Raw genomic sequence first — 20,745 nt, 5'->3', positions numbered from 1 at the left:
ACTTTCTGATAACGTAGCTTCATCGTTACAAGTCTTCCTTTCTTTATAGAGGGCATCGAGGGACATTTCGGTGCATAGATTATCCCAAAACATAAGGGACCAAGACCTATCAATTCACCTTCAATCATTCTAGTAGTAACATGATCCAACAATAATGAAGATGTTGATAATCATTTCCATCAACTATGGGCTGCATGGTGGCACAGTGGTTAGCACTGCTGCCGCACAGCACCAGGGACCCGTGTTTGAGTCTGACATTGTGTGACTGTCTGTGTGGAGTTTGCACATTTTCCCTGTCTTTGTGGAGTTTACACATTTTCCCCGTGATGCACGATCAATTGTACAAAGACTACAGTTGGATACAACTGAGGCTTTATTGCTCTAAGATGTGTGGTCTCCCACAGCAGCTGGTGAAATGGCTGCTGAATGGAGGACACGCATATTTATCCTCCTCCTACTGGGCTGAGCCAGCAGGCAGGGACTACCGGCGAACCTGTAGTACAGGTCCTACCTTACATCACCTAATACAGGTGTAACAGTGGTTTACCCACCCCGTGTCTGCATGGGTTTCCTCCGGGTGCTCCGGTTTCCTCTTACAGTCCAAAGATGTGCAGGTTAGGTGGATTGGCCATGCTAAATTGCCCCTAAGTGTCGGAAGGTTGGGTGGGGTTACTGGGCCAAGGTAGGGTGCTCTTTCGAAGCGTCGGTGCGGACTCGATGGGCCGAATGGCCCCCTTCTGCACTGTATGGATTCTATGATTGATGAATCTATTTCAGTCTGAGGCATGAGGCCTCCCTGTGGTGGAGATCATTGGAAACTATAGGCCCAACGTCACCTTCTCCCCTCCAAGTATGTAACACTTACCAAATGCCACGGGCCGGATTCTCCGTTGTGCCGGCAGCACATCCACGCCCAGGGATTTCATGACGGTGTGGTGCTGCCCACAACGGGTGGCTGGCGGGATGGAGCAAACCGCTGCCGGCGGCAGCGCACGGCACTAGAAAACCAATGTGGCGGGATGGAGAATCCCACCCCACATCTTAACTTGGCCACACACTGCATCCCCAAAAAAATATTTTTCCAAGAAGGGATCAACCTAATTTGCAGTTGAATGAATCGCTCTAGAAATGCTTTGACGTGGGGAAGATTCTCAACATGCTGTCTTGGGTGAATCGAAGATCATGGGGGTGAATAGAGAGACTCCGATGAATGTCTGCACTGCTCTCTCAGTCACTTGCTATAATCTCAGTGTAAGGTCTGGGGAAACCTGGAAAAACAGCATCGATCCAGTTTTCAGAAGCTTCCGCAGCTTTTCTCTCAAAACTTCCTCGGAAAAGCGAAAGAGTGCCCTTTCCCCACATCTCCAACAGGAATTAAATGTAACTGATTGTAACAGCTGAACACATCAGCTGTTGATAAGTCAGTGCGCTGCCTGTTAATTAATAAAGGCATTTAATTAATGAAGGCATTTGTGTTAAATAGATTAACGCTGCCACTAAAATAGTGGGAAGAGAAGTGAGGTTTCAATGTATTGTCCTGCTGTAATTCCATTGGGATACTGATAGAATTCCCAGTTTAAATGCCAGATTTTAGCCATTTGTACTGCTTATCTGGAGGGTTCTTTAGTTTGCCAGTAGAGTTACTGTAGGATTGCAGCAAATCCCATATCAACTTTCAGGATGTAAAGATGGGGGGGGGGGCGGGATTTTCCCTTCCTGACACTGTGTTGACGCCGGGACAGGATTCGTCGACTTCCACGACAGCAAAACTGACACTGCACCAGGATCGATGCAGCGAACGTTGAGGAGCTTGCACCTGCGCATATACATTACACCCCGCACACATTCATCCCGGCCAACAAGATGGCACTGCTTGTGCTGGAGCGCACCTGCTGATGGGTCGGCTGGGTCAGAGGGCACCTCGGGGGGATGGCCCGGGGGGGGGGGGGGGGAACACCTATACGACCTGTGGCCCTAAGTTCACAGTAGGTGACATGCATAGCTGCATGGCTGCTTTGCAGGCTGCGGACATGGGGTTCCGTGTCTATCCATCCGGACCCCACAGCTCATGTCCTGGCCACACCCCCACTCTCCCAGCCCCGGCAGAAGCCCCACACTCCCGGCCAGCAACACGACTGTCAGCAAACTATGGCGATGTTGGACATTTTCTGTACCCCCCCCCCCCCCCCCCCCCCCCTCCCTCAGCAGCCATGGCACCTGTTTCATGAATTTTAAAAGTGTACCTCGTCACCGGGAATTCACCCCAGTGGATGCGAGCATCGCAGAGGCACCGCGGAATACCGGGTCAGGGCTGCTAATGATATGCCAACAGCGTTTAAGAACAAAGAACAAAGAAACATACAGCACAGGAAAAGGCCCATCAGCCCTCCAAGCCTGTGCCGACCATGCTGCCCGTCTAAACAAAAATCTTCTACACTTCCAGGGTCCGTATCCCTCTATTCCCATCCTATTCATGTATTTGTCAAGATGCCCCTTAGACGTCACTATCATCCCTGCTTCCACCACCTCCTCCGGCAGCAAGTTCCAGGCACCCACTACCCTCTGTGTAAAAAACGTACCTCATACATCTCCTCTAAACCTTGCCCCTCGCACCTTAAACCTATGCCCCCTGGTAATTGACCCCTCTACCCTGAGAAAAAGTCTCTGACTATCCACTCTGTCTATGCCCCTCAAACATTTGTAGACCTCTATCAGGTCGCCGCTCAACCTCCTTCATTCCAGTGAGAACAAACCAAGTTTATTCAACCTCTCCTCATAGCTAATGCCCTCCATACCAGCAACATCCTGGTAAATCTCTTCTGCACCCTCTCTAAAGCTGCACATTCTTCTGGTAGTGTGGCGACCAGAATTGAACACTATACTCCACGTGTGGCCAAACTAAGGTTCTATACAACTGCAACATGACTTGCAATTTTTATACTCAATGCCTCGGCCAATGAAAGCAAGCATGCCGTTTGCCTTCTTGACTACCTTCTCCACCTGTGTTGCCGCTTTCAGTGACCTGTGGACCTGTCCACCAAGATCTCTCTGACTGTCAATAATCTTGAGGGTTCTACCATTCACTGTATATTCCCTACCTGCACTAGACCTTCCAAAATGCATTACCTCTCATTTGTCCAAATTAAACTCCATCTGCCATCTCGCCGCTCAAGTCTCCAAATGATCTAGATCCTCCTGTATCCTCTGACAGTCCTCATCGCTATCCGCAATTCCAGAAATCTTTGTGTCGTCCGCAAACTTACTAATCAGACCAGTTACATTTTCCTTCAAATCATTTATATATACCATGAAGGACCCAGCACTGATCTCTGTGGAACACCACTAGTCACAGCTCTCCAATCAGAAAAGCATCCTTCTATTGCTACTCTCTGCCTTCTATGACCTAGCCAGTTCTGTATCCATCTTGCCAGCTCAACTCTGACCCCGTGTGATTTCACCTTTTATACCAGTCTGCCATGAGGGACCTTGTCAAAGGCCTTACTGAAGTCCATATAGACAACATCCACTCCCTACCTGTATCAATCATGTTTGTGACCTCCTCGAAAAACTCTATCAAGTTCGTGAGATACGACCTCCGATTCACAAAACTGCCTCTTGCTAATATGACCACTTGCTTCCAAATGGGAGTAGATCCTGTCTTGAAGAATTCTCTCCAGTAATTTCCCTACCACTGATGTAAGGCTCACTGGTCTGTGGTTCCCTGGATTATCCTTGCTCCCCTTCTTAAACAAAGGAACAACATTGGCTATTCTCCAGTCCCCCGGGACATCACCTGAAGACAGTGAGGATTCAAAGATTTCTGTCAAGGCCTCAGCAATTTCCTCTCTAGCCTTCTTTAGCATTCCAGGGTAGATCCCATCAGGCTCTGGGGACTTATTCACCTTAATATTTTTCAGGACGCCCAACATCTCGTCTTTTTGGATCTCAATGTGACCCAGGCTATCTACACACCCTTCTCCAGACTCAACATCCACCAATTCCTTCTCTTTGGTGAATACTGATGCAAAGTATTCATTTGGTATCTCGCCCATTTCCTCTGGCTCCACCCATAGATTCCGTCCCCTGTCCTTCAGTGGGCCAACCCTTTCCCTGGCTACCCTGTACTTGCATTCTGGAACTCATTGACGCTGCTGACGACGGAACGGTGAACTGCAATTTGGTGTGAAACTGGCAGCCGCCACTATTCCGGCATCAAAACCGATTCTCTGCCCAATCGTGTGTCCCACTTCCGGCATCGGTCGTTGGAGAATCCCACCCGGGATCTTCCCAGGAATGGAAAGATCCTGATGTTGGGGAGTTTCTTGGATGGCCTGCATTCTAAACAGAAGGTGGGACTTCCTCTACAATATTGCTAGAATGAGGCAATTAAACTCATCAAGGCTCCTACCAAACCCATGCCCTCTAGCACCCAGAAGGACAAGGGCAGCAGGTGAATGGGAACACCACCAATTGTAAATTCCTCTCCAAGTCACACACCATACAGACTTGGAACTATGGGCGGGATTCTCCGACCCCCCGCCTGGTGGGAGAATCGCCGGGGATCGGCGTGAAGCCTGCCCCCACATCCTCCCAATTCTTCCGCCCCCCAAAAAATGGCCTGCCCACCTCAGAGAATGGCGGAGTCTGACGTGACTCAATGGGCGCCGGGGGCGCCCAAATTCTTCGGCCCACGATGGGCCGAAGTCCCACCTGCCTGTAGCCGTTCCGCCGCCGTAAATCAGAGTAGGTACCTTACCGGCGGGACCTGGCAGTGCGGGCGGGCTCCGGGGTTCCTGGGGGGGACCACCGATCTGCGATCAGGCTGTGCCGTGGGGGCACTCTATTACTCCGCTTCGGCTGTTGTGGTCCTCCGCAATGGCCGATGCGGAGATGAACCCTCCTGTGCATGCGCCGACTCGCGCCGGCCGGCGGAGGCCCTTTGGCGCCAAGCCCCTATCCCGCCGGCTGGCGGGGCGCCAACCACTCCGGGGCGGGCCTAGTCCCTGAAGGTACGGAGGATTCCGCACCTTTGGGGCAGCCCAACGCCGGAGTGGTTCACGCCACTCCGTCCCACCGGGACCCCCCGCCCCGCCGGGTACGGGAGAATCCCGCCCCATATCTCCATTACTTCACTATCGCTGGGTGAAAATCCTGGAGCTCCCTTTCTAACAGCATTGAGAACATACCCACACCACGTGGACGGCAGCCGTTCAATAAAGCAGATCATACTTCAAATGAAGTTTAAGGTATGTCACTGTAGCTCGGTCATGTGGAATGTGCATCTTGTGAGATGTGGGAAGTCATGCCGGCACAAAATATCCTCCAGAATACATGGAGAGGAAGTGCCACCAGATGCAGAGACATGAGTTACAGGGCGCGGAACCTGATTGGTGGTGCATGCACAAGGCTGAGGATTATGTGGTTAGCACATTTGGAGAGGTGTTACACCACAGCTAAGAAGTACGCAGACAAGGTGGTCGCCAGAGTATATAAGAGAAACAGGGAGGTAATATAGGAATCCCCTGAGGATGCCACGCTCCCCAAACTCTTTTCGATTCTGAATACTGGTGAGCGAGATGGTTCCTAGAAGACTGTGCAAGAGCCAAGTTCATGGCATCATGGGTGGCTCAACTGTACGGGAGGGGAAGAGGAAGAGCAGAAGTGCCGTTGTGGTAGGGGATTCCACAATTAGGGGAGCAGACAGGCAGTTCTGCAGTCGTAGACATGACTTCAGCATGTTATGTTGCCTCCCTGTTACCAGGGTCAATGATGTCACTGAGCAGCTGTGGGACATTCTTTTGGGGAGAGTGAACAGTCAGAGGTTGTGGTCCACATTGGAATCAATGACCTAAATAGCAAAAGGAGTGAGGTACTGAAAGCAGATTTTAGAGAGTTTGGAAGTTAATTAAAAAGCATGACCTCAAGAGCAGTAATCTCAGAATTAATCCACCTGCTGGTGAACATAAGAATGGGACAATTGAGTAGTTCAACACGAGCTGGAGAAATGAAGTGGGAGGCAGAGCTTTTACTTTACGAGGCATTGGGACCAGTTCTGGGGTAGGTGGGACTTGTGCAAGAGATATGGACTACACATTAAGAGGGCTGGGATCAATGACCTCGCAAAGAGGTCTGCTGGTGCTGTTGGTGAGGGTTTAAACTAGATTGGCAGGGGGATGGGAACCTGAGGGCAAATACAGAGCAGAGAGGAGAAAAACTGGCAGTGGGAAATAACAAATAATCAACTGAGAAGGAGGATAGGTCAGAGAATAGTAAATGGAATACTTGGAGAGTTTGATAAATTTAGAATAGGCAATAGGACATATTTAGATGGAGTCACGTGAGGGGGAAAGTAAAAAGCCAAAATCAGGGATGATGTGCATGTATGTGACTGCACAGAGTATGGTTAATCAGATTGGTGAACTACAGTCACAGGTTGACAAATGGAATTACGATATTTATGATATAATTGCTGTAGCAGAGACCTGGCTCAAAGAGGGACTGGACTGGGTGTTAATTTTTTGTGGTGATGGGTGTCATAATATACACACAAGTATATGATGGTGCATAGACACACACTGACTGACACACTGAAAGACCAATCAACACACAGAACTCAGCAGCCAATCGCCAGACAGGACACGGCCACTATAAAGCCAGAGGGCACTAGTTTTCCCGCTCATTCAGGATGCAGCCTCTGAGACAGCCAGAGCCCGTAATCAGTAGCACGAACATCTACCATGTGGTAGCAGGATAGTCTGGTCAGGTTAGCCATAGGTCTTCAGTCAACCTAACATAGTGTCGACCCACAGTGCAAGTATGTTTAACAGCTCATAGTTAAATAAAATAGAGTTGTACTTCTACAAGTGTTGGTAGCCTGTCTCTCTCACTGCTCTGGTAAACACAGCCCTCACAGACCCAGCATACCCAACACATCATGGTACCAGTACGTGATGTTAGAGTTTGATGGACCTACCCTCAAATAATCTGCCTTCGACCAGCGATCAGCCATCCGGTAGTATGGACAGCGTCCGCCCTCTCTCACCGCTCCGCATCACCGGCAACCTCTGTGTGAACTGGAAGATTTTTAAACAAATGTTTCAACTGTACCTCGAAGCTACAGATCTGGGAGCTGCCTCAGACGTCAGGAAGATTGCTCTTTTCCTGTCCATGGCCGGGGACCATGCCATCCATACTTTCAACTCCCTCACATTCACTGAAGGTGAGGACAAGTCCAAGTTCAAGACGGTCCTGCTCAAATTCGACAGCCACTGTGATATTGAAGTCAACTAAAGTTTTGAACGCTATGTCTTTCAACAGCGTCTGCAGGGTAAGGATGAACCTTTTCAATCTTTCCTCACCCATCTTCACATCCTCGCGCAATCTTGCAATTACGGCTCCACCTCCGACTCAATGACCCGCGACCAGATCATTTTCGGTGTGCAATCGGAACCCCTACGCCAGCAGCTCCTCAGTGAAACAGCTCACCCTCGCTATAGCCATCGAAACCTGCGTTCTGCATGAGCACGCCACTAACCGATACTCGCACATTCAAGCGGCAGAGACGGTGCGGCAAGACCCCCACGAAGCAGAGCGGGTGCAGGCGTAAAACAGCTCCAGGGCCTGAGCCTGGATGAGGGTGGCCATTTCGCTTGTTTTTCTCAGGCTCCCGCGCATGCGCGCACCGACCGAGGGGACGGCGAGGCCGAAGACCGAACTGCGCAGGCGCACACAACGTGCAAACACACCGCGCATGCGTGGTGGCGCACTGAGCGTTCTGACGTGACGACGTGTAACAACTGTGGCTCCGCCCACTTAAAGCGGCAATGCCCCGCAAAATCTTGACGCTGTCTCCAGTGTGGCAAGCTTGGCCACTATGCAGCCCTTTGCAGATCTGCTCAAACAACCACCTCTCGTCGCTCCCACCAGCTGCGCAGGAATGTCCGGACCGTCCAACCACCGGTCACCGATTCCGACATGGTTCCGGACCCTGACACCGGTGATCTCAAATCACCATTCCGGGTGGGCATCATCACCAAGCACAAGGTGCTTCAGAAGAAAAAAGCCAAGTCCTTCCCAGTGCTGAGCATTGATCCGGACGATGAGTGGTGTGCCAACCTCACGGTCAACAAATCTCGCATCCGATTCCGGCTGGACACCGGCGCTTCAGCCAACCTCATTGCACGGTCGTACCTCAACAGCCTCCACGTTAAGCCAACCATCCTGCAATCCACCTGCCAGCTTCTCGACTACAATGGCAATGCCATTGCTGCCAGCGGCTCATGCCAGCTTGTGGTGTTGCACTATTCCTTAAAGGCCACCCTGCCCTTCGAGATTGTAGGGACCACTAAAGCTCCCCTGCTCGGTGCTCAGGCGTGCAAGATCCTAAACCTCATCCAAAGGGTTCACTCCATGTCACCCGCTGAGGGTTCAGCATCACCGGACGCCGACTTTCAAACACAACTGAAAAATATCATTACTCGATACCACAGCGTCTTCAAGGGCATGGCCACACTCCCATATACGTACAAAATTATTTTAAAACCAAATGCCATGCCTGTGGTTCACGCACCTCGCCGGGTACCGGCGCCCCTCAAGGACCGCCTCAAGCAGCAACTGCAGGACCTCCAGGACCAGGGCGTCATATCTAAACTAACAGAACCAACTGATTGGGTCAGCTCCATGGTGTGTGTTAAGAAACCATCAGGAGAACTACGCATCTGCATCGACTCCAAGGACCTGAACCGCAACATTATGAGGGAACACTACCCTATCCCAAAGAGTGAAGAACTCACCTGCGAGTAGGCTCGCGCAAAATCTTTCACAAAGCTTGACGCATCCAAGGGGTTCTGGCAAATTCAACTTGACGCATCCAGTCGGAAGCTCTGCACCTTTAACACCCCATTTGGCCGGTATTGTTTGTCATCATCTCAGCCTCGGAGGTATTCCACCGAATAATGGAACAAATGATGGAGGGCATCGGATGGGTGCGGGTATATGTAGACGACATCATCGTCGGGTCTACCACCCCGCAGGAACACATTGATCGCCTCCAACGTGTCTTCCGGAGAATCCATGAGCATGGCCTCCTCCTCAAGAGAGCCAAATGCTCCTTTGGTCAAGCAGAATTCGTCACCCGCCAGAGACTGAATTTATGAACTGCCTGAATTTATGAACTCTCTGAACTCATGGACTGATTGTTTCGTTACCCTGTTTATTTGTTCACTAGTTTGTACATACCGTTATTCATGTTCTGTGTTATGTTACGTACAGTCTATCTGCACTAGACACCTTCCCGTGTAAATATGTTAGCAATTTTGTATATAGCCCAGTAAATATGCTCACATATTCCCCACATAGTCAGGGACATTCACATACCACACTATTTATTGCCACGTACACATACTATTTTTTTTTAAAAAGGGGAGATGTCATAATATACACACAAGTATATGATGGTGCATAGATACACACTGAATTACACACTGAAATACCAATCAACACACAGAACCCAGCAGCCAATCGCCAGACAGGACACGGCCACTATAAAGCCAGAGGGCACTAGTTTTCGCGCTCATTCGGGATGCAACCTCTGAGACAGCCAGAGCCCATAATCAGTAGCACGAACATCTACCATGTGGTAGCAGGATAGTCTGGTCAGGTTAGCCATAGGTCTTCAGTCAACCTAACATAGTGTCGACCCACAGTGCAAGTATGTTTAACAGCTCATAGTTAAATAAAATAGAGTTGTATTTCTACAAGTGTTGGTAGCCTGTCCCTCTCACTGCTCTGGTAAACGCAGTCCTCACAGACCCAGCATACCCAACACATAAATGGGGGGGGGGGGGGGGGGGGGGGGGTAGTGGTTAGTGGCAGAACTCATTAAAGTAGGCATTACATTACTGGGGAGAGAATGTTCCAGAGGGGTCAATGGTAGAATTTCTCTGTTAGGTTGGCTATGGAAAAGGACAAGGAACAATTCAGGGATAATGAATTGGGAGAAGTCAACTTCAATGGATTGAGAATACATCTGAGTTGATTGAGCTGGAATCAAATGTTTTTTTTGTAAATTTAGAGTACCCAATTAATTTTTTCCAATTAAGGGGCAATTTAGCATGGCCAATCCACCTAGCCTGCACATCTTTTTGGGTTGTGGGGGCGGAACCCATGCAGACACAGGGAGAATGTGCAAACTCCACACAGACAGTGACTCAGAGCCGGGCTCGAACCTGGACCTCGGTGCCGTGAAGCAGCAGGGATAACCCACTGTGCCACCATGCTGCCTGGAATCAAATGTTGGCAGAAAAGATGGTGGCTGAGCAATGGGCCACCTTCAAAGAAAAGGTACTGCAGGCAGTGTCAAGGTCCATTCCCTTGAGGGGGGAAGATAGGACAAATAAATCCAGAGCACCTTGGATGACAAGAAAGATAGAGCAACCAACATAAAAGTGAATCAAAGGTCTTCTATAAGCATGTAAATAATAAAGGGAAGTAAAAGAAAGAGTAGGGCTGATTAGGGATAAAAAAAAGGGGACTTGCATGTGGAGGCAAGAGTAATGGTGGAGATACTAAATGAGTACTTTACATCAGTCTTTACAAAGGAAGAAGGTGTTACCCAGGCTGAGGTGAAAGAGGAGTTAACTGATACAGTCAAAGAACTTACAGTTGAGAAGGAGGTGGTGTTAGAAAGACTAACTGTTAGAAAATTAACAATGTTACACCCTTGTTCAAAACGGGGCACAAGGATAAAGCTGACAACTACAGGGCAGCCAGTTTGACTTCAGAGATAGAGAAACTTCTGGAAATTATAGTTTGGGAAAAAAAAAATCAATAGTCAATTAGACAAGTCTAGGACTTGATGGGTCGAATGGAACTGTAAAGATTCTGTGATTCTGAAGGGCAATTAGGGACGGACAACAAATGATGGCCGAGGTAGCAATGCGCACATATGCCCATGAGTGAATACATTTTTAAAAGGCCAGTAGGTGTGAGGAGGTGGCTGAGTAAAGATGAAAGGCAGATCTTCCTCGGTGCCTGTCCAAGCAGAGGACCATCAGTGCATCCATTTTGAGGAGCCGTGGCAGGTGTGTCAGAGAGCTCTTCATTTTTACCAAGACCAAACAGGCAGGCAAGACCCTGATGATCGGACGGAAACCCCTTCCAGCAGGGGCAGCCTCTGCAGCCTGGCAGGCCTCTCCTTGGGCCATTGACTGCTTGGCTCTGATGACCCCCTTCACCTCCACAGAAACCCCCATCCCATCTCCCGGGAAACTTCAGGGAAGGCTGCCTTCTTGCCTCTCATGGTGGGGTCTGCGCCAGTTCTGACGAAGTGCCAGCAGCCTTGGAAAGTAGTCCTGAATCGGGCCTTTGATTGTCAAAAATAGCCGCCGGCTTCTGTTCGCCTGACAGCCGAACTGCTGTCATTTATGGCCACTGGGAATTTCTCCTGGAGGTGGGACTGCAATAGGGAGACATTCCAATCTGGCTTGTCAGTATTTTAACACCTCCCCTTCCTTCCTCCACTCCCAAGTCCACCACCTCTGGCTGGCAAAATTCCACCCATTAAATGTCCGCTTTTCCGCTCGACAGTAAATCCTAGGCTTTTCTCTTGCTGCCAATAGCTAGTGGAAAATACAGAGATGTGTTAAAACACATTGTACACTGAGGTATTAAGCTGTGAATCAGCTCTCTCACTAATTTGAGCTTTCCTCTGCCAAATTTAATTCACTCCAAACTGTTTCTGTTAAATGCAATACAACCAAAGTAATTGAAGTTGTCAATATGACAATGAACATCCACCACTACAACAAGGTTCGCTCCCTCCATAAGGGTTGCTCCGTGTTGTGTGTCCTTGTTAAGCTGCAGTAGACTCAATTAGCTTGCGAATGTCAATTTTGCTTCGTGTTTGGGGATGCGACGGGAGGCAAGTTTGCTGTGAGACGCCATGAACCTACTAACATGGAGAGCAGGGGGCTTTGAAATGTGTGTTTGTCTATCCCCTTTTGGGACCAAAAGTACTGCCCCAGCTTCAGCCCCTCAGCTGATACTCCTGCTCCTACCAATGCTGTTCCATTATAGTAGTCTGCTGGACATTGTGGGAAGGATAGCATTCCTGGTCTTCCATAATGACTCAGGAATTCCTACTGTCAGCATGTAACACTGTACAAACCTCTGAGTAACATTATCTGGGACTGGGATGAGGGGACGACACTGTACACGTTAACTGGGAGGCAAGGGGTGAAGAGTGCCCTTCTGAAGGGAGAGATGGTAGATTGAGTATTGCCTTGAATTGAGCAGGCAGTAGAAAAAAAAGATATACTTTGAATTCTATGATTCTCCTCAGAGAAGGAAGGATTTAGAGGAGATCTGATAAAGCTGTTCAAGACCATGAGTGTCTAGATAATATATGGATGGAGAGAACCTGCTCCCATTGGCAGAAGGGCTGAGAAGCAGAGGCCCACCAATTTAAGGTGGTTGGCAAAAGAAGCAACAGTGACATGAGGAAAATCTCTTGTTCATAGCGAGTGGTTAGGATCAGGAATGCACTGCCTGAGGCTGTGGTGGAGGTTGGTTCATACAGTGAGTGATATCAGGAATGCACTGCCTGAGGTTATGGTGGAGGTCGGTTCATACAGTGAGTGATATCAGGATGCACTGCCCACTAGCAAAAGGATAGGAATGGAGACACCTCCAAATAAAACACTTCCTTCATAATGAGACAGTAGGGTATCCCGGGGCCCCAGAAAACACACTACTAGAGGACCTGATAGGCACAAGCAGCGAGAAGGGGGGGGAAATATGTGGGAAAATATATGGACAGCTGCTGGACAGAGCTCGAACACCACTGGACTGGACCAGACAAAAATGAGAGGACAAACTGGGGACAGAGGTAGGATGGGGACTCTGGAGCGAAGCACTGAGCAGGGCGAACTCCACCTCCTCCTGCGCAAGGCTAAGCCTAATGCAGCTCAAAGTGGTGCACAGAGCATACCTGACCAGAACCCGAATGAGCAGGCTCTTCCCGGAGGTGGAGGACAAATGTGAGCAGTGCCAGAGGGGCCCGGCCAACCACACCCACATGTTTTGGGCTTGTCCCAAGCTTGCTGGGTTCTGGACAGTCTTCTCCGAGGCAATGTCCAAGGTTGTGGGGGTGAGGGTGAAGCCATGCCCAATAGTGGCAATCTTCGGGGTATCGGAGCAGCCAGAGCTACACATGGGGAAGGGAGCCAACGCCCTTGCTTTCGCTTCCCTAATCGCACGCCGGAGAATCCTGTTCGGCTGGCGATCGGCAGCACCGCCCAAAGCTACAGACTGGCTCGCTGACCTCTCGGAATTTCTCCACCTGCAGAAGATTAAGTACGCCATCCGAGGGTCAGAGGAAGGCTTCCTGGATACTTGACAAAAGTATCGTCAGCCTGTTCCAAAACCTGTTCGAGGCCAGCAACGAGGAGTAAGCCAGGGAAAATACAAAATATGAAGAACCAAACGGGGGGGGTGTGCTGAAACCAATGGGGGGGGGGGGGGGGGGGGGGGGATTCATAGACCGATCCAGAGGGCACCAAAATGTACACAGAGTTAGTTAAATGAAGGACTTTGTAAAATAAAGTTAATTAGCACGGGCAAGAAAAATGTAATGTATATACACAACAACTGCTTATAAATATGAGAAAAGGCAATAAAAAGATTTCCAAAAAAAGAAACGCACGCCCTGAGGCTGTGGTGGAGGTTGGTTCAATCGAGACTCCCGTAGCAATTAAAAAAAGACCCAGTGCACTTTGCAGGAGCAAACAAAATTTAACACAGACGTAAGGACCTATTAGAACTGCTGATCAATAGCTTGGCATCTTAAAGGAAGAGAGAGCAACATTCAGGCAAAGCAACATTGACTGGGTTGGGGGTGGCGTGGGTATTGCCTGGATGATCTCCAGTTTGTGGGAAGGGGGAGGTAGAAAGATACTTCAGAATCAGTGCACTGACACGATTTTATTGAGTTTAGTGATGCAGAGCGGTTAGTGGACGTTGGGTATCTGGAGGAGACTTTGCTGGCATTATTCTCCCTTCACAGTGAGCTAACAAATGAGTTCTAACTGCTGCTGTAAACCGTAGTGCAAAAACATGCATCAATGGATGGCTAAATATTTACCTTGCCATTAAGCTTGGCCCACTGGGTATAAAGTGCACGTTTGCAGAGTCTGGACGAACGACCCAGATCTCCCTTTCCAGTTGTGGCATTAATGACCTCCAGGTCGTGGTCGCCCACTGTCCAGTTCACACTGAAGCTCGGAGACTTTCCCTGCTGTCGAAGTCCGGTGCTACTGATGCCTGCAGAGATATCAAAGCAAGTGAAATCAGAACAGAGGTAAAGGCCCACATGGTGAATCGAGGCAGACTTAAGTTAAAGTCTGCTGAACAGGGTATTTAGCGGGCTATTTCTTGGAGCCTGCAGCGCTGAAAAACTTCCAGCTTTTCAATGGCATTTTGCCGTTTTCTTTGGGCTGGGGGAGATTCTCTCAGCCGAGGCTGCACTGAGAGAGATTTCTTGCTGGTGAGCTGAAGCTCGCTGCAGGGAGGGTTCCTCGCAGATGGGGTGCCATTTTGGAAGGCTACCCAATTTCTTCCCCTCCTTCAATCCCCTTCCCCCCATTTTTGTGACTCCCCCAATGTTGGGGAGGCCCTTGTGAACCCCGCCCCTCCCTTCCTCCAATTGGTAAGGTCCCCCCCCCCCCACCCTGGCCCGGCCCATGGCAGTGTTAACCTGGAACCTCGGTGTTGTGTTTTAACCCGCTTCCTTGATGTATGCTCTGACAAAGGAAGGTTCAGACTTGGAGATAGGTTTAACACATTTCTTGAAAGGTTAACAATTCTCCTACTTGAGTTAGACTCTCCTGCAAATCTTGCTGTAGTAACTCAGTCTAATTAACCAGTCTGCTCTAATCCATGCGTTGGGTGTGATGTTTCTGATCTGCCCCTGTCCTACTCTCCGAGTGTCACCTATGGAAAGAGAAAAAGCATATGTGCCCTATTCTTTTATATGGATTGCCCCCTTGTGGTAGTGTCACCTCTGGGTGTCTTGACTGCCCATTGGTCGTGTCCTATTCTGTGTGCTCATTAGCTGTACGTCTGCATGTCATGATGTCTCTGGTGCTCCCTCTAGTGTTAACTTAGTTGTAGTGCATTTACATTAACCCATTGTGTATTTACAGTGATGCATATCACCACACTAGGCATCCTGGCCAAGGTGCCTGACTGGCAGTGCCAGGGTTCCCAGATGACAGGGCGAGTGCCAGGGTACCACTCTGCCCTGTCCCCGACCACCTGGGAGTCTCCAATGGCCTGGGAGACCCCCCCTCCCCCAGGTGCCATTACGCCTGGTCCACGTTTGTGTGGAGCAGTACTAAATGACAGCCTAGCAAGTTCTCCCAGGATCGGCTGGTGAGCCCCGGGTACCAGGTGAATCGGGTTAAATGAGTAATTATTCTCATTTAAATATTCACGTCTGGATCTCGCCCAGCGAGAGTGAGATCCAGACACTGAGTCAAGTGGAAGGAGGCGGCTGAATTGTGCCCAAAGAATAGGCAGACAGCATTTCCCCTGGTAAAGAAAACACTGAGACCTTTTGTACACTTTACCACAGACAGGTTGAAAAATATGTGCCTCCCACTGGGCTCACTTTTTCCCTTTTCATTACGGGGCCACGTGTCAAGTGTCAGAGGCCAATCTGAGCACCCTTTGCTGCTGGAGAGTGGAACCCCAGCCCATGAAACTCACTCATGTCACAACGTGTTTTGAAACATTTTAATGGAGTGAGTTTATTTTGAGTGAATCCATTTTGCCTCTAAGGACTCACGAGAGACAAGTATCAATTACAAAGTGGTTGAAGTAGGGGAGAAGAGCTCTCGGTACCTCTTAACTATTCCTGTCACTCGTGCTGCTTGAACATACAGGTTTCCCAGTCAATTTGTGATCAGAGAGTATCACTTGTGACTGCAGCTGCTCGATCTAATTTATAATTAAAATCAATGCAGCCACCGCAAAGTGTTTAAATGTGGAAGCAAAAGTGCAGGCGAGGGTTGACACCTGTATCGGAAAATCCAGAAGCCATTTTTCTTGAATAAGAACAGAAGATGCTGGATAAACTCAGCAGGTCTGACAACCTCTGTGGGGAGAGAAACAGAGAGAACGTTTCGGGTCTATAGGACCCTTCTACAGAACTGAAGAAAGATAGAAATGCAAAGAATTGTATCGTTGGAAAGGGGGCAGAGGAAGTGGGACAGAACAGAAGAACAGAGGGCAGCACGGTGGCCTAGTGAGGCACAACCGCCTCACGGCGCTGAGGTCCCAGGTTCGATCCCGGCTCTGGGTCACTGTCCGTGTGGAGTTTGCACATTCTCCCCGTGTCTGCGTGGGTTTCATCCCCACAACCCAAAAACATGCAAGCTAGGTGGATTGGCCACACTAAATTGCCCCTTAATTGGAAAAATGATTGGGTACTCTAAATTTATAAAAAAAAAGAACAGAAGAACAGGGATAGGTCAGGGTAAAGGAGATACTGACCTATCGCTGCCCTTCTATTCCGTCTCACCCCCTCTACCTCCTTTCCAACGAAATAATTCTGTACATTTATTCCGACCTTTTTATGCACGTTGCCCTTGTTTAGCCTGCCCACAGTCGGTGTTTAATGCGAGTGGGGGAGGAAAGGGGCTGTCGTGGACCGATCTGTTTCAGGCCGACTTTACTTCAGGGTGGGGGGATGAATCATCCACCCTGCTGTATTATTCAGCCTCAAATCTATGAGCTCCTCATGCATGTTGATTGAGGTGGTGGTGGATGGTGATGGGAAGATGGGTTGAAGGAGATCTTGGTTATGAATGAAGAGAGTGGTCATCCTTATTCCTGTGTTGATTCTACAGCAAATGGACAGTTTTGACAGTGGAAAGTAAAGCCCACAAGCGATACGGTGAGTGATGGCAAAATCCCATTTAATTTATTACCAATTCCTAATTTTACTCTGTTCATGTCCTTCCCTTTTTTTCTTTCCATTTCCCCCTACTACTCTGAAGAGAGCGCAGAGGAGGTTTACAAGAATGTTACCAGGGCTAGAAAAGTGTGGCTACGAGGAGAGATTGGATAGGATGGGGTTATTTTTCTGGGAACAATGAAGACTGAGGGCTGACTTAACTGAGGTGTACAAAATTATGAGGGGAAGCGATAGGGTGGACAGGATAAAATGTTTCTCTTGGTGGAGAATTCTAGAACCAGGGGACATGGATTCAAGATAAGTGGCAGAGGGTGTAAAGGGGCCATGAGGAAGGACATTTTTTACGCAGAGAGTAGCGGAAGTCTGGAATTTGCTCCCCGAGTTGGTGGTGGAGGCAGAGACCCCAAACCTTTTTAAAAGGTACCTAGTCCTGCACCTTAAGTGCTCTAAACTACAGGGCTATGGATTGGGTGCAGGAAGGTGGGATTAGAAAGGGTGCTTGGGTTATGGAGGAGGGCTTCTGGTGTGAGGTGCTCCGGAGAGTGAATACCTCCACCTCGTGCGCGAGGTTGGGGCTGATACAGCTGAAGGTGGTATACAGAGCACACCTCGCAAGGGTGCGGATGAGCCGATTCTTTGAAGGAGTAGAAGATGTGTGTGAACATTGCGGGGGGGCGCCCCGCAAATCACATTCATATGTTTTGGTCCTATCCAAAGCTAGAGGATTACTGGAAGGAGGCCTTTAGGGTAATTTCTAAAGTGGTGCACATGAAACTGGACTTGGGCCCCTGGGAGGCCATATTCAGGGTGTCAGACCAGCCAGGGTTGAAAACGGGTGCGGAGGCAGATGTTGTAGCCTTTGCCTCGTTGATCGCCCAAAGGCAGATCCTGATGGGTTGGAGAGCAACCTCTCCACCCTGTGCCCTGGCGTGTTGGGTGGACCTGTTGGAATTCTTGACTCTTGAGAAGGTTAAGTTTGAACTGAGGGGAAGGATGGAGGTGTTCTACAATTCATGGGCATTATTCATGTCGCACTTTCAAGAACTGGATATCATCGAACATTAGTTGGGGGGGGGGGGGGGGGGGCTGTGTGTATTAATGGTGACTTTGGTTGATTCCTGATTCACTTTTTGTCATTTGTTTATGTGAACATGCGGGCTAATGTTTAGGGTTTGGTGGGAGGATGGGATCGTTGTTATTGATATGGGGATTGACATATTTGTTACTGATTATTGTTTATTGTTAGTGGGTGCAAATTTGGGAGAAAATGTGAAAAAGGAGGAGAATAAAAAAATATTCCAAAAAAAAAGAAAGGGCACCTGGGTGTCTTTGGGCTGGCATGGACAACATGGGCAGAATGGCCTCCTTCTGTGCTGTAACTTTTCTATGATATTATGATTCTACCACAGTTGTAGGACATCAGCATTTTCTATCATTTCTGAGGTTAAAAGGCAGAAAAAGATGTTTACATCTGGTCTCTCTTGGCACTTTTCAATACACAAATAGAGAATGCTGAATATGTGAAATGGATTGTCCAAGGAAATAGTGGAGTTGGACATTGTTGCAAATTGAAAAGGGAATTTGGTAGCTTTGTAATGGAAGTATAGGACAAAGGATATGTTGCGACTTTTCTTGAACCCTGCAATCAGCCAGGTAAACCAAAATAGTGTTTACCGATGCTGGATATCTCTGCCTACAAATAGCTCAATCAACTCCAAAATGCATGATTCTCAATCTGTTGTGGCACGGTGGTACAGTGGTTAGCACTGCTGCCTCACCATGCTAGGGACCTGGGTTCAATTCCAGTCTCGGGTGACTGTCTGTGTGGAGTCTGCACGTTCTCCCCGTATCTCTGTGGGCTTCCTCCAGGTGCTCTGGTTTTCTCCCACAGTCCAAAGATGTGCAGATTAGGTGGATTGCCCATGCTACATTACACCTTAGTGTCCAAAGGTTAGGTGGGATTATGGGGTGCGGGGAAAGGTGAGGGGGGTTGGGCCTGGATAGGGTGCTCTTTCAGAGGGTCGGTGCAGACTTGATGGGCAAACAGCCTCCCTTCTGCACTATAGGGATTCTATGTTCCTCCGTTTTGTTCTCCAGAGTGGACCTCACAGAATATCTTGTGCGATTGAATTCCTCCATATCGGACCTGTTTCTGGTGAGGGCACATATTAGCTCCCAAAAAGGTAGGCACTGCAGGAAACTCCCAGTCAGAGTGATTCCATTGGACCAGCCTTGATTGCCAAGGTGGTTCGGAGAAGAATTTCCAAGATTTTCAATATCAATGTTCTCACCTCTCCCAGGAGTTGGTATGGTTTAGCCTGGGGTGGAGAGCATATATGTTGCCACACATGGGGAATCCCAGTTGCTTGGGATATATGCTGGATGGACCTATGGATCTTTACCTGTCCGTCATGGTATGTGTGCTCATATTTACACTTCACCCAGTTCTGTTTGCACCGGGCGTTGGACAGACACAGAGCTGTACAATCACAGAATTTACAGTGCTGAAGGAGGCCATTCGGCCTATTGAGTCTGCACCGACCCTTGGAAAGAGAACCATACTCAAGCGCACGTCTCTACTCTATACCCGCAACCCGAACAACCGCACTTAACCTTTTTTTTGGACACTATGGGCAATTTTTCATGGCAAATCCGTCTAACCCGCACATCTTTGGACTGTGGGAGGAAACCGGAGCACCAGGAGGAACCCCACGCAGACACAGGGAGAACGTGCAGACTCCGCACAGACAGTGACCCAGTGGGGAATCGAACCTAGGACCCTGGAGCTGTGAAGCAACTGTGCAAACCACTGTGCTACCGTGCTGCCTGTGCTGCCCAGCTTCTCTGCTGTCAGAGCAAAGTCAGTCAGCAAGCTTATATTGTTTGCTGCAGCTGATTGGGAGGGAGCCAGGTGCTTGTTTTAAATGTAAAATACCCATTAACGTGTAGAAACTGAAAAACTCCAGGGAAGTGGCCTCTCACCACCAGTCAATGGCTTTGCCGGGGACTGACTTTGAAGAGTTACTGAGGCCGACAGTGAGACTAAGCTGAATTAACATGACTGTAAGTTTTAATAAAAGCCTGGGGTAATGAGTGATGTTAATTCAGCTCCTTCAGACTGTCAAATTGTCAGAATCATTTATTCCTTCCAGCCTGGCCCCTGATGCTATCAAAGTGCACTCTTCAAAATCACAGGGCGAGAGAAAAAAAAATCAAAAAGAATTCAGTTAAAAAGAGTTAAGGTTTAACCATTTTTAGAAAAAAATTAATCGCAGATCGCTCCTTAAGCTCTTTTTTAAATGAAACAAGGATTCCCGCCCTTTGTGGTGAATTTCAATCCCCAAAACTGGAGTGTTTGTGTCTGGTGGCAAGTAAAAAAAAAATCTGAAGCCCATACATTACCCACCCAGAAGCTACCCACTTTCTGGTTTTAACATTAGTAAAAACAATAATTCTTACAGAAACCTAACTGACTCACTGATGGACTTTAGGGAAGGATGTCTGTCTTACCTGTCTGCTCAGGCCTACCCGACTCTAAATTCCGCACCACAATGGTTGACTCGCAACTAGTCTCACATGCTGTTTAGTTGAATTGAGGGCAATTAGGAATAAATGCTAACAAGATTAGATGGCACACTTGAAAAGTCAGGTCAGTTTCCTATTACATATCTGATGCTGCAGATATGGCACAGTAGGGACCCAGGTTTGATTCCCGCTTGGGTCACTGTATGTGCGGAGTCTGCGCGTTCTCCCTGTGTCTGCGTGGGGGG

The 20,745-nt window shown here is 48.8% G+C and overlaps 1 protein-coding gene across 2 annotated transcripts in view; it reads right to left on the bottom strand.

Annotated features, from left to right (window-relative positions):
- The window catches only part of adarb2 (adenosine deaminase RNA specific B2 (inactive)), an 857,007-nt gene that overhangs the window by 17,288 nt on the left and 818,974 nt on the right, over positions 1-20,745 (bottom strand). For both annotated transcript variants that reach the window (XM_038798319.1, XM_038798320.1), the window contains one exon: positions 14,141-14,319. In XM_038798319.1, coding sequence (XP_038654247.1) covers positions 14,141-14,319 — 179 coding nt within the window. The remainder of the gene's footprint in view (positions 1-14,140; positions 14,320-20,745) is intronic.

This window comes from Scyliorhinus canicula, chromosome 5, assembly GCF_902713615.1.
Source record: "Scyliorhinus canicula chromosome 5, sScyCan1.1, whole genome shotgun sequence".
NCBI lineage: Eukaryota > Metazoa > Chordata > Chondrichthyes > Carcharhiniformes > Scyliorhinidae > Scyliorhinus > Scyliorhinus canicula.
Note: the sequence above shows the minus strand (reverse complement) of the source record. Positions and strands in the feature narration are given on the sequence as shown.